This window comes from Electrona antarctica (genome assembly GCF_951216825.1).
Source record: "Electrona antarctica genome assembly, chromosome: 2".
NCBI lineage: Eukaryota > Metazoa > Chordata > Actinopteri > Myctophiformes > Myctophidae > Electrona > Electrona antarctica.
The window spans coordinates 3,788,573-3,802,332 of record NC_136807.1 but is presented as its reverse complement, the minus strand read 5'-3'; the positions used below and the strand labels follow the sequence as shown (position 1 = coordinate 3,802,332).

General features: G+C 43.6%; 1 protein-coding gene across 5 annotated transcripts in view; it reads right to left on the bottom strand.

Annotated features, from left to right (window-relative positions):
• The window catches only part of ralgapb (Ral GTPase activating protein non-catalytic subunit beta), a 54,968-nt gene that overhangs the window by 15,750 nt on the left and 25,458 nt on the right, over nt 1-13,760 (bottom strand). For 2 of the 5 annotated variants that reach the window (XM_079521651.1, XM_079521652.1), the window contains exons 13-22: nt 12,913-13,057; nt 12,321-12,385; nt 10,959-11,103; nt 8,159-8,289; nt 7,193-7,375; nt 5,432-5,580; nt 4,624-4,811; nt 3,809-3,912; nt 2,917-3,072; nt 1,036-1,245 (exon numbers count right to left, since the gene is read on the bottom strand). In XM_079521651.1, coding sequence (XP_079377777.1) covers nt 1,036-1,245; nt 2,917-3,072; nt 3,809-3,912; nt 4,624-4,811; nt 5,432-5,580; nt 7,193-7,375; nt 8,159-8,289; nt 10,959-11,103; nt 12,321-12,385; nt 12,913-13,057 — 1,476 coding nt within the window. The remainder of the gene's footprint in view (nt 1-1,035; nt 1,246-2,916; nt 3,073-3,808; nt 3,913-4,623; nt 4,812-5,431; nt 5,581-7,192; nt 7,376-8,158; nt 8,290-10,958; nt 11,104-12,320; nt 12,386-12,912; nt 13,058-13,760) is intronic. The other 3 variants (XM_079521653.1, XM_079521654.1, XM_079521655.1) reach the window with 3 other exon arrangements.

Sequence of the window (13,760 nt, the reverse complement as noted above, 5' to 3'; positions counted from 1 at the left end):
ATGTCTGTTTGAAAATGACAGTTTTCTGAAAAAGCTATTGATGGATATATTATAGACATGGACACGTATATATCAATCAGTTGATATTTTAATAGACAGCTAGGTGCATCGACTGTGCACAGGACACAGAACTAAGTTGAGACAATGCGATACTGTGGTGACTAACACAGTTAAGAATGCTGCCAGGCACCCCAGGGGGTCTGGGTGCTGTTTCTAATCTTGCTTAGTTATTTACAATCAGCTAAAACACCCCAGGGGGGTCGGGGGTTCTGTTTCTGACCTAATCATAGGGACAGTGCCTATCTCCAACTGCTAAACCAACAGCTGTGGGTGTGTGTGTGTGCAGGGAGCTTCAAGCTCTCTGCTTCTCCTCTTCCAACTGATATAATTCTACAATGTATTTGTGCTTAATCATTTAGACTGGTTAACAATATAGTTTGAACTATTTCATTACATGTGTTCGGCATACTTCATATATAGTATAGATATTGAATTAGTCCTATTTGGTATAAAACTTATAGAGTGTTACATGAGCTGCATGCCAGGTGTCCCTCCTCCCCTCCACCGGAAGAGCCTGTGAGTTTCCAGGGAGGCGGGACTTAGAAGTTAGTAAATACTTTGACGCAGTGAAACTTCTAGGGAGTACACACGAATTAGCTATGATGTGACTTCATGTATTTCACGGGGCCTTCCGCCCGTGGAAAGCCTTGTAACTGAGTGAATTCTGTTCAATAAAACTGATCAGATGATGACGACAACCTGCTGCTTGACTCCTTTCTTCCTTCGACGACCATCACTGCTAAAGACACAATTTGGGTAACTTGGTGCTAAATATACATCACTATGTTTCTGTCAGTCGTTCTTCGATTCTTCAAAAATAGCAGACCTACAAGCTCGTAGCGCGCCACTCGGTGGCGCGCTATGAGCTTGTAGATCTGCTATTTTTCAATAGCTAAAGCATAACATAATGCTAACACCAAAAGGGGTTCCCGCCCAAAATGGGCTAGAAGAGTAAAACGAAATACAATGGCAGACCTTCAGTGCTTCCAGAGACAGGAAGCCGAAATGGGAGAGGAAGAGGCGTGCAGTCTGGAACTCCTGGGAGGGCGCTGGGGGTTTGCAGTCAGTCTGGGGGTCTGGGAAAGGCTTAGACCTCCACAGGTCTTCACTGTGACGCTCCAGGGAGTTCTCGTATTCGATCTGCTTCGCCATCATGCTGCAGAGCCGCTCATGCTGCAACTCCAGCTGCAGGAGCACAATCAACACTGAATGGTGAATAAAAACAACCTTATAAGCTACAGTATAATCTGCAGCGTGCATAAGAAATCTGCCGCTGGTTGGTCCAGGTTTGTGAGAATAGCTCTGAGGAGCACAGACACACAGAGAGAGAGACAAGACTCTTTCTAGACAGCTTGCTATGAGGAACCATGCTATTAAAAATATAAACAGTGCTAAACAATGCTAAAGTTATCATCATCCACATACTATAATCATCATTATCATCATACTATAAATCATCATCATCATCATACTATAATTCAGCCAATGTCTGAATGTGTGTCAGAAACACTTCCGTATCTCCTCACCGCCTGCACCAATCGCTCCCACTTTTCACACAGGCATTGACCATAATAATATGGAGGTCTTAACGAAGCCCTTTTTCCAATTTAACAAATTATACATTAATAATGAATTTATTAGTGAATTCAAAATGCGAAAACGCACCTAGGGTGCACTACCCCGTGCAGCCACAAGGGGGGGCAATATCTCACAACAGGTAAGGGCTAGTACTGCTAATGATAATGCTTTCTGAAAACAATCTAATTCACATGTACTGTACAACCCAAAAACATTCTGACAATATTTTAGGCAAAAAGAATAGGCCATACAGTTGGACAGTATTGATTAATTTCACATTATTATTATTATTCTTATATAACTTTAATTTCAGATTTACAAAATCTAGTTAAAAAGTTTGTTAAGAGTATCCAGGGTCTTCCATCATGATGCAATGACACTAGTGCCGATTCTCAGCAGTCTGCAGGGTTTCACGTCACCTTTTGGTATCGCCTAAGGGCCGATTCATACTCCTATTTTAGAGCCGAATAAAAGTCGGTTCGGCGCTGTAGAGCCTACAATGTGACATCATTTGAGGTTCGGGGGGGCGGGTACCGTCCTAAAGTCGGCTCTTCGGTGCTACTGAACATTTCTGACGAGCCGAAATCATTTCGGCACTACAGCGCCGAAACAGCAGTAAAATAGGAGTATGAATCGGCCCTTAGCTCGCCAACAGCTAGCCTCCGTTGGGAGGACAGGTGATACGAAAAGAAGTACCAGCCTACCAGGTTCCAGCCTACCAGGTACCTACCAGGTACCAGCCTACCAGGTACCTACCAGGTACCAGCCTACCAGGTACCTACCAGGTACCAGCCTACCAGGTACCAGCCTACCAGGTACCTACCAGGTACCAGCCTACCAGGTACCTTTGCCCAATGTAAAATTCCAAGAAGCAGTACCCAAAGAGCCAAAGCCTGATTTATACTTAGTTGTGGCGCACCACAAATAGCAGATCAATAAGCTCACAACGCATCGCAGGATGACAAATCATGAGTTTGAAAAAAACTCGCTATTTTCAGTGCACGACACGTTGCGCAACCAATACAACTCTTGGTCAGAAATGGAAATTAGGGCCTGGGCAGTGGTCCAGGCACCATGGCTGGTAATCCAGTCTGGCAGTGTGCCGCGGGTTCGACTCCAGATCCCGACGGCCTTTACTGCATGTCTTCTCCCCCCCATCGCTCTCCCCATTTCCTGTCAGCCTCCATAAAAAAATATAAAATAAAAGGCGAAAGCAACAAAAAAAAAACCTTTAAAAAGAAAAAGAAATGTAAATGAGTGTGCGAGAGGTCCTCTCACCTCCTTGTTGACGATGTCGTCCAGGTCTGGGATGCTGACGTCAGCTTTGACCAGGGGGATCTTGTCCACCTCCTCGGGGAAAGGCCTCTGTTTGATGTTGTACTTGATGCCCACAGAGTTGTTGGGTGTCGGCCGGCCCTCGGGAACAAACACCTGCTGTGGTGGAAAAGGAAAGGTCACACTTTGGTTATTTCCTTTTACAACCATTCATGATAGTTTAATATTGTGTTGCTTGACGATGAGATTGGATCTTCTAGCCAACACGGTGTCACGACCTGAGGATTCAGCTATTTAAAAACAGATTGTTAGACCCGCTATTTTCTACGTTTTAAAACAAATTGTGAAAAACATTTGGGACATGTGGGACACCAGTGTTATTACTTTAACCGCCAGCATTAATTAATCCCTTGATAGCGTACTGCCAAGGTTTTATCGCTCGTAACACTTACTTTGAAGATCCAAATATCCGTAATTGCATGTTACAATGACAAACTGCTATGTGTGGTCTCATGCCCGGATGTTGTTGTGTCGGTCGGTGGTGGAAAAAGGCGACCGCGAGTGTCAGCCCGCCTGCTACAGCCCGTTGAAAACCCTTGTATTCACCAGAAACGGCCCTTCAATGTCGTTTCTGAGATACAGAGCTGTGAATGGTGGGCTTAGACTGGAAGTGGATGCGCGCGCATGTTCAAAATGGCCGCGGCCAGTGTCCCACTGTGTTGATGCGGTTAGCAACATCAGCTAGCATTACGATCGTATAAAAAAATGGATTAAAGAATACAAGCGCTCAAACACGAGAATCTCGGGTTTGGCGGGCTAGTTTATTAATTTACACCCTCGTGTTCCTCGTTTGCGGCGGGCAGACGGTTAAAAGTGGTGGAGTGAGTGAGCTCACCCTCTGGGTGGCCCGAGCCCCTCTGGGTTGATGAAAGAGTTGCATGGTCCAAGCATGTCTCCCTGCCGTCCCTCGGATCAGAACCGTCACCGATGGACTGGGGTCTGTGAGGACAGAAAAACAGCACGACGAGGGTCACACAGATGCTTTCCCGGTTGTAATGGGTTAAAGGACAACTTTAGTTTATTTCAACCAAGGTTCTTGTTTTAGGTTGTTATTAGAGAAAGTAAAAGATGAGTGTTACTTATTTTTCATTTGCTGCTTTCTTTCGTTTTAGGGATTTTAGCTGATTTTGACAGGGGGGCGGGGGCATTCAAGCATGGGGATAAATGTATTTTTTTACACAATTTTATAGCGATTTCTTTTTTTATTATTTACTATAGTCCTACTAGACCCCAAGAAATCACATCTGGCCACAAAAGATCACGGGTTCTACTGAATGTTCAGGTAGTCTACTGGGGGGAAGCCACACTGTCATAGGCTCAATATGTCAGTTTGACACATTCAGTAGATCCCGTGATCTTTCGTGGCCAGATGTCATTTCTTGGGGTCTAGTAGGACTATAGTAAATAATTAAAAAAATAAATTGCTATAAAATGGTGTAAAAAAAAGACATATTTAGCCCCATGCTCGAATGCCCCCCTGTCAAAAACAGCTAAAATCCCTAAAACTAAAGAAAGCAGCAAATGAAAAATAATTAACACTCATCTTTAACTTTCTCTAATAACAACCTAAAACAAGAACCTTGGTTGAAATAAACTAAAGTTGTCCTTTATTAAACAGCGTTTACGATGCAAATCGGTCGGTTCACCCACTCTGCTCGTTGCCCAGCGGCTGCTCCAACATGGCCAGGATGACCGAGTTGTCCAGGACAAAGTAGCGGAAGTTACTGGCCCCGGTGGAACCCAGCCTGGCGTAGCCGATGAGGGTGTCCTCGTTGAGCAGGCTGCAGGTAGACGACGTCCCGCTGGGGGAGGGGAACGCACCCAGCACCTGCATGATGCTGGGACAACAGTGACATCAAGCTGATCAATATTGACTTAATCAATTATTTAAAATAAAATGGTCAATAATGTTTTTAAGAATATTTTTTCAAAAAAATAACAGATTTCTTTGGGTTAGTGGCCTAATGCAGTGGTTCCCAAACTTGTTCATGTCTAGGACCCCCAAATTGACACTAAATAGCCCACAGACCCCCATTTGAAAGGATATGCCAGGGACCCCCATAAGAGAAGATTTTTACGGCTCTAGCAGTGATTCTCAACCAGTTTAATTTCAAGGACCCCCAGTTTGACATGCATTTAATGGCATTTATATCTCTGGGACCCCCAATTTATATTGTAAAATCAATGTTATTTTAACTCTGAGAGGAACCAAATGGACCCGTCATTTGTACATTCTCTGAGTAACAGACCCATAAGGGTCAATTTGGTTCCAAATTATCATTTAGCTGCGTCCCCCCTGGAACTCCCTCAGGTACCCCTGGGGGTCCCCGGACCCCACTTTGGGAACCACTGGCCTAATGCATATCAAATTGGGGGTCCTTCAAATATAAAACTGTTGACTAAAGAGTTAAACGAGCCTTCTTGGCCAGTAAAGGTCATAATGTGGGCGGCGTCTCACCAGGAGAGCGTGGCCTCCGCGGCGTCCTTCACCCTCATGGAGGCGGGGTTGTGCTCCTTCTCCCCTTTATGACGCACTTCCTGGTCCTGTCGAGATTTGCTACCCGAGATCCCCAGCTCCACGATCTCCAGCACCTCCACCAGACAGTCCTGATGACGGGACACAAAACGATCACTTCTCATATCCAGGACCGTACGTACGCCACAGCAGTGGTTCTCAAACTGGTTTTCATTTCAAGGGCAAAGCAGGACAACGATATGAACATCCCAGTTTCAGAATACGGTGCTGGACCCAAAAAATTACTGAATGAAGAAAAAAGTGGAATGTCCGCACACAATATATCTGCTCCCCGTTTTCTTTTATTTCAACCTATAAATACAACAACGTTTCGCCCCTCCGGGCTTTCTCAAGTTGAAGAAGAACTTGAGAAAGCCCAGAGGGGCAAAACGTTGTTGTATTTATAGGTTGAAATAAAAAAAGACGGGGAGCAGAATTATCGTGTGTGGACATTCCACTTTTTTCTTCATTTAATTTCAAGCCCCATAACTCTGAGTGTACACAAATGGAACCAAATTTGATTCCATTTGTACACCGAGTCTCAAAGTTACACACCTGTAAGGGTCCATTTGGAACCCCGCCAGGAACCCAGAGGGTCCCTGGCCTGGACCCCACTTTGAGAGCCTCTGTACTACAGTACTACAGTACTACAGGTGCATATCTTTTATTACATTATACTGTATCTGCCTGTCCGTCTGTGTGTGTGTGTGTGTGTGTGTGTGTGTGTGTGTGTGTGTGTGTGTGTGTGTGTGTGTGTGTGTGTGTGTGTGTGTGTGTGTGTGTGTGTGTGTGTGTGTGTGTGTGATTCTGGAGCTAATGTTGTAAACTGCTGGACCACATTTCCCATGCACACTTCTAAGACAAGGAAGTCACTCTACCTAACATTATTCAACTTGGCCTCATGGTGGTGCTATACCAGCCTGCTTTAATGTTTTGGCCTATAGAGCGTCGCAGTCCCGCCCCCTACCATGGACCAGGAAATGAATCCCAATGCATTTTTCCCATAGACATTTCTTAAAGTATTTATTTAAAGACGGTTACGCCGCGGACAAAGCCAACTCGAGTCGTGACAACTCATGACAACACAAACAATATTTTGGACCAAACAAATAATTACAAAGAAGAAAAACAACAAAAAGTGTTGTAACCTGCCGTTTTTTTCTTCTTTCTAATCATTTTTTCGGCCCCAAAAATTGTGTTTGTTGTCATGATTTGTCACGACTCGAGTTGGCTTTGTCCGCGGCGTAAACGTCTTTAAATAAATACTTTCTGAAATGTCTATGAGGAAAATGAACGGAGAATAATTTCCTGGTCCATGGTAGGGGGCGGGACTGCGACGCTCTATAGGCTGTAGGACAGGTCGTACCAACATTCACATGGTTCGATACACATAATCTCTGGAGTCAGGACAAACTTGTATCACACTTTTTTAAAATATATAATCTATTGTCTATAATTGGTTTCCAAAGATTGTGGGGGGAGCCTATTTGACTAAAAATGCTTATACATAATTATTAGATAGTACCAATAATGTTAAGTGTATATATCATAAATATATGATTTCCCCCACAGCATACTCAGGTCCTGAGGGTTACACCTACAACACACAACATTGACAGACCTCGGTAGGCCAAGTACAAAACATACATTCACTGGAAAAAAATGTGTATCCGCGATTCCACGTTTAGATTTGAAGATCATTACCTTCTCATCCAGCATGTCAGGATGTTCTGTGAGCCAGACACACAGGAACTGGAAGGCAGCTACGATCATTGAGTGGAGGTCTCTAGATTGAAGAGGGGCGGGTCGGCTACACTGGTAAACAATGTAGCCACATATGGAGCTGACCGCACGCTTACGGTCTGCAGAGTCTACGACGGTCTTCACCTGGGGAACACAAGATAGGTGGTGAACTTTCTAAAACCTGATTATATATTTTGCCATGCGACGGCAATGCATGCCAACATAGTTCACCACGTCATGATGCAATATGAACTTTCATATGAACTTCAATATGTGAAAACAACATTTAAACCCTGGTTATACAAAGTTCAAGCAAAAAAGTGTATTTGTATTTAACCATTTGACAAAAGTTTGGAATGAGCTTTTAGCTCCGCTATATTTGTAAACGTGTGAAAATGTTCACCTGTAAGGAGTCAAGGACATGCTCAAAATAGGGAAACCAGGTGGTAAGTGCTCGTGCTTAGGTCGGGACAAATCAGTGGCAACATTGCCGTCGTCAAAAAAAAAGCCAAATAATGGCCAAACTGATATAATAGCCAAACTTATATAATATACAGTAGGTCGGGCTCCAATCAACATTGTACCTATAGGTAGGCGAGATAAAGTCTCAATTGAAACACAACGGCACAATGGTGTTGCTTGCTGACAGGAACTGATCTTCAATCTAACCCATTTTGACCTGAGATCAGATTCTAAAAATGTCTTCTACATCAATTCTGACAGTTTTCTGAAAAAGCTATGTTTCTATGTCAGTCGTTCTTCGATTTTTCAAAAATAGCAGACCTACAAGCTCGTAGCGCGCCACCGAGTGGCGCGCTACGAGCTTGTAGATCTGCTATTTTTAAATAGCTAAAGCATAACATAATGCCAACACCAAAAGGGGTTCCCACCCCAGAATGGGCTAAACAACATGTAGGCCTTACGTACCTTGGCCAGTCCAGCCAGGAGTTCCAGGGCAGCCAGTGAGATGCTCATGTCCTGCCTCCACTGGGAGTTGAGCCTTTGGGTGACGAGGTGGATGCTACGAACCAGCAGGCCTGCCGCCGTGTCTGCAAGAGCTAGAGCATATGACACCCCGAAATACCAACCACCGCAGAAGAAGAGTAGAGAGAGAGGCTGGGGGGTTAGGACAGACTAGACCCCCATGCACTGAGCATCGTTTCCATGCTAAATGGTAAATGGTGCATTTATATAGCGCCTTTATCCAAGGCGCTTTACATAGATTGTGCATTACATTCACCCATTCACACACACATTCATACACCGATGGCAGCGGAAACCATGCAAGGCACCAACTAGCACATCGGGAGCAATTAGGGGTTCAGTGTCTTGCTCAAGGACACTTCGACAGTAACTCTGGGGGAGCCCGGGTTCGAACTGGCAACCTTACGGTTACCATGCAGGCACTCTACCCCTGAGCCACCGCCATCCCGCTAATATATAACATGCATGAGACAAAGTGGTGTAAGTCAATGGTTCTCAACCTTTTCAGGCCGCGACCCCCCCCCCCCGCCCACAACAATCATACTTGAACTGGGCCTACCCACCCACAAAATCATGTGGAGACCCCCCTGGGGAACCGGAACCACAGGTTGAGAACCACTGGGGCAAGTGTTAAATAGCTTTGGCAGTACTAATCGTTGAGGGTTTGTTCGTTAACAGGTTCGTTAACAGGGAGGGGTCTCCCCCGTCTCTCGAGGGTTAACAGGGGTCTCCCCCGTCTCTCTCTCTCTCTCTCGAGACGTTTAGTACAGACATTTTCAGGTCGGGGGATATCACTCTTATCCAATTAGGAGTGAAAGCTAATACAGGATAAAGATGTGAAATTAGAAGTGATGGGGAAAAAAATGAATGAACAGACAAAATTGTGACTGGACCACTAAAAAAAAATCAAATTATGTTATTGTTAAGTCAAGTTATAGATAAATTATCTTTGTGAGGTTCTCTTACCTGATTGGATAAAATTGGTATCCCGACCTGAAAATGCATTTCCTGTTTACTAAGAATTGGAGACTGAACAAACACTCTAGCAGGGTTTCTCAAAGTCGTAAATCCTGGGGTTACGCAGAATACTCTGATATTTGGAATTCATTCAGTCAATCTACACAAAATCTGGATGAAAAAGGTTATTCACAGCGGTGACCTGAACCACTGCTCTCTGGTCTCTAGAATGAATATCAGAATACAAAACTTTAAAACATTTGTTTTTTCCACACGAAAACATATCAAAACATATCACTTGCAGCACCTTTAACCCATGTAGGCCTGACGTCGAAATAAAAAAAAGAGTCTTCTGAAAAAATATATATTCAAAGATTTGCTGCACATTTTCACGATATTTCAAAAATAGCAGACCTACAACCTTGTAGCGCGCCACTCGGTGGCATGCTATGAGCTTGTAGATCTGCTATTTTTCAATAGCTAAAGTATAACATAATGCTTAGTTAAAACACCAAAAGGGGTTCCAGTCTAGAATGGGTTAAAGGCAGTAACACACACACACACGGTCCAAAGACTTCATACAAAAAGGCACACAAAGGCTACAACCACACTAATACATTTTCATTTCAAAGTGAAAACTACGTATCTTCGTTCACACCAGTGTTTTAACACCGTTCCAGAAATAATCTGATGTGTCCATAAATACTAACACGCCTGTTAACGATAACATATTAGTGTGGATGTAAGTCTTAAAGATTGAAGAATAATAGCAAAGGCATCCAGAAAAGCTGATGTTGACATTAATCAGCTATAAAACACAGTTCAACAGGAGCAGTTTATCCTAGTTTCACTGACACAGCAAAACACAGCAAAAGAAAGCACTTTGGTATAACCTACAAAGACATTTTACCCAGCGCCGCTTAACCCTGTACACCACTTTAACCACGTTGGCTAGAACAAAACACATTCATTTCATTAGTTTTATTTAAGCATTTTTCTTCACTTACGAAGACATTGGGTGCTCTTTGGTGATACAGGTAAAACAATATAGACAAAAGGTAGACCTTGACTAAGACCTTTTGGTCGAAACGCGTAGGTCCTGTTATTTATTTGCCTTGCTCATCAAATAAACTATTTCATTTTTCACCAAAGACGGAGTGCTTTTCAAGTCTGCAATTTACACCTTGACAAGCAGTACAACTTGGAGGAAGGATACCTTTTGTCTATATAGTTCATTTGTTTATGACAGTATCTGCTCCAAAATGTAAATGGTGTTCAAATGTAGACATGGTCAAGGCGGTTATCTGTAGAGCCCAACTAACTGATGCCAGATTTATGGGTCTGATGTTGATCCCAATGTTGGGAGAGTCCCCCCCCCCCCCCCCAATTACCCATGGTTTGAACGATAGGCCTATTATTTCGCCTATATTGACATGCCCAAAATAGGGACACCAGGTTAAAGTTGGTTAACCCATTTAGACCCGACATCGAAATAACATAAAATAAAGTCTTCTGAAAGAATATATATTCAAAGATTTGTGCCGCTTTTTTACGATTTTTCAAAAATAGCAGACCTACAAGCTCGTAGCGCGCCACTCGGTGGCGCGCTATGAGCTTGTAGATCTGCTATTTTTCAATAGCTAAAGCATAACATAATGCTTAGTTAAAACACCAAAAGGGGTTCCCGTCCAGAATGGGTTAATAGAATTAACTAGAAGATATTGAACATTAGATACATGAATCTCATTAGCTCCAGGACTAGAACCGCTTAAGGTTTCCTTCTTACCGTAGTCTCGAAGCAGCGCCTGAGCGGGGCGCTCCGATTCTGGGCTGGTGGCCTCAGTGCTGCCCCCGCTGGTAAAACTGATGCCACTATTAGTGCGGCTGTGGCTTTGGCTTTTCAAGGTCGTTTGGCCCCCGTCTATACTGCCCTGAAAAACACAAACAGGCCAAATATATTTATGTCCATTTCATTGCAATGTAGGCAGATGCTGTTATAGTGAGCAACTTGTACTTTATACTCCATCGCATGATGGTGTAGAGCTGAGGTGGGCAACTTTGACGACAGAGGGCCACTATAGAGCGTCGCAGTCCCGCCCCTACCATGGACCAAGGACTGTCTAAAGAGGACGAGACGCGAAGACCGTACGGGCGACGCCATGTTGCTCCATGGAAGGAAAGAAACATGCGCAGTTGAGACCAGGATGTTGTACATGCCCAAATTTGTGCATGTACAACTTCCTGGTCTCAACTGCGCATGTTTCTTTCCTTCCATGGAGCACCATGAAGCAACATGGCGTCGCCCGTACGGTCTTCGCGTCTCGTCCTCTTTAGACAGTCATTGCCATGGACCAGGAAATGATTCTCCGTTCATTTTCCTCATAGACATTTCAGAAAGTATTTATTTAAAGACGTTTACGCCGCGTGGACAAAGCCAACTCGAGTCGTGACAAATCATGACAACAAAACACAATTTTTGGGGCCGAAAAAATAATTAGAAAGAAGAAAAAAACGGCAGGTTACAACACTTTTTTTGTTGTTTTTCTTCTTTGTAATTATTTGTTTGGTCCAAAATATTGTGTGTGTTGTCATGATTTGTCACGACTCGAGTTGGCTTCGTACGACGCTTATAAGGTCTTTAAATAAATACTTTACGAAATGTCTATGGGAAAAATGCATTGGGATTCATTTCCTGGTCCATGGTAAGGGGCGGGACTGCGACGCTCTATAATAGCACACTCACTCCAGAGGGCCACATTGCACAATTCTGTCGTAGCAAAAATAGCCGATCTACAAGCTCAAAACGCGCCGCACTGCGACGCGTTTTGAGCTTGCAGATCAGCTATTTTTTTGCTATATTTGAATTTAAATCCTGACTTCCTGACCACCTGTTACAATAGAAACACTGTGCAGGTGCCAGAGATATGGGACAAATTAAAGAATAAATAACCGTGGGCGCATTAAAACAATTAATTTATTTTTTAAATATATAAAAAGATAGGCGGCAAAAGATAGGTGGCAAGTAACACTGTTGTATTGTATAATGTCTGATTCTGATCACAAATGCAAATAAGAATGTGGACACAGTCATATTTAAGAAATGAATTGGTTGCCTACAGTCAGAACGAGACCTAAGACGAGGACTTACGGTTTCCGTTTGGGCACCTATGGACTCCAGTAGTGCAGAATCTTGCACAATATTGAGCATTGCACCTGAGGTGGTAAGAAACAAGAAAGCACAGTAAAACACAACTACCTAATGCAGTGGTTCCCAAACTTTTTCGTGTCAAGGACCCCCAAATCAACATTTATTAGGCCACGGACCCCCCATTTGAAAACATATGCCAGTGACCCCGATAAGGGAGGATTTTTACGGCTCTAGCAGTGATTCCGAAACATATTAATTTCATGGACCCCCAGTTTCACACGCATTATGCTACAGACCCCCGATTTAATGGCATTTCTATCTCTGGTACCCCAATTTATATTGTAAAACCACTGTTAATTTAACTCTGAGAGTGTACAAATGGAACCAAATGGACCCGTTAGGGTCCATTTGGTTCCATTTGTACCCATTGTACCCATAAGGGTCCATTTGGTTTCTATCTCTATCCAGGTACCCCCTGGAACTCCCTCAAGTACCCCCAGGGGTCCCCGGACCCCACTTTGGGAACCCATGACCTAATGGACAGAGGTACAACCAATGAGAGAAAGAATGAGTATTAAAGCAGATGTTCTACCAAGGATGAGCTGGGTGTTGTTGGGGTCCGTTTCAGTCTGCAGAGCTCCGATCAGGACGTTGACCAGACGGAGTCTCAGGGACAGAAAGGACACAGGCTGGTCAGAACCTCCGTCCTCGTCACTGTACTTGCCCTCCAGCAGAACCTGAAACAAACACCAGGTACAGTAAATGCCCTGCCGTTAACCCATTTTTGGCAGGAACCCCTTTTGGTGTTAGCATTATGTTATGCTTTAGCTATTGAAAAATAGCAGATCTACAAGCTCATAGCGCGCCACCGAGTGGCGCGCTATGAGCTTGTAGGTCTGCTATTTTTGAAAAATCGAAGAACGACTGACATAGAAACATAGATTTTTCAGAAAACTGTCCGGATGTAGAAGACATTTATAGAATCTGATCTCAGGTCAAAATGGGTTAAACCGGTGGAGAGGCAATTGAAAAGATGTCCATCTGTGTACTACAGTAAAGACGAAGGTGCTTCGATGTGTCGTCTGCTTCAAATAACGTTTTAGACGTTGTCAACCAGTAGGTGTCCTACCTGACGCCATAGTGTCTAAATGTCTTAATGCAGTAGTAGGGAGACCTACTGCACATGTTCTAGTTATATCTAGTTATATTGTATTCACATATTCTACCATTCAGATTGGTTCAATGTTTTAATCATTGAAATAATTCCCGGATTGTAGCCTTAATCCCTTGGAGAGAATGCAAACAGGCAGTGAACTGGAAACAAGATGGCCACGCCCGCCCACTTCAATGATAACTGTACATTTAAAATCTCACATTCATTTAGCGGATTTAGATTTGTTTCAAAACAAACTTTATTCCCGGCTCAAAAACAAAAAGCGT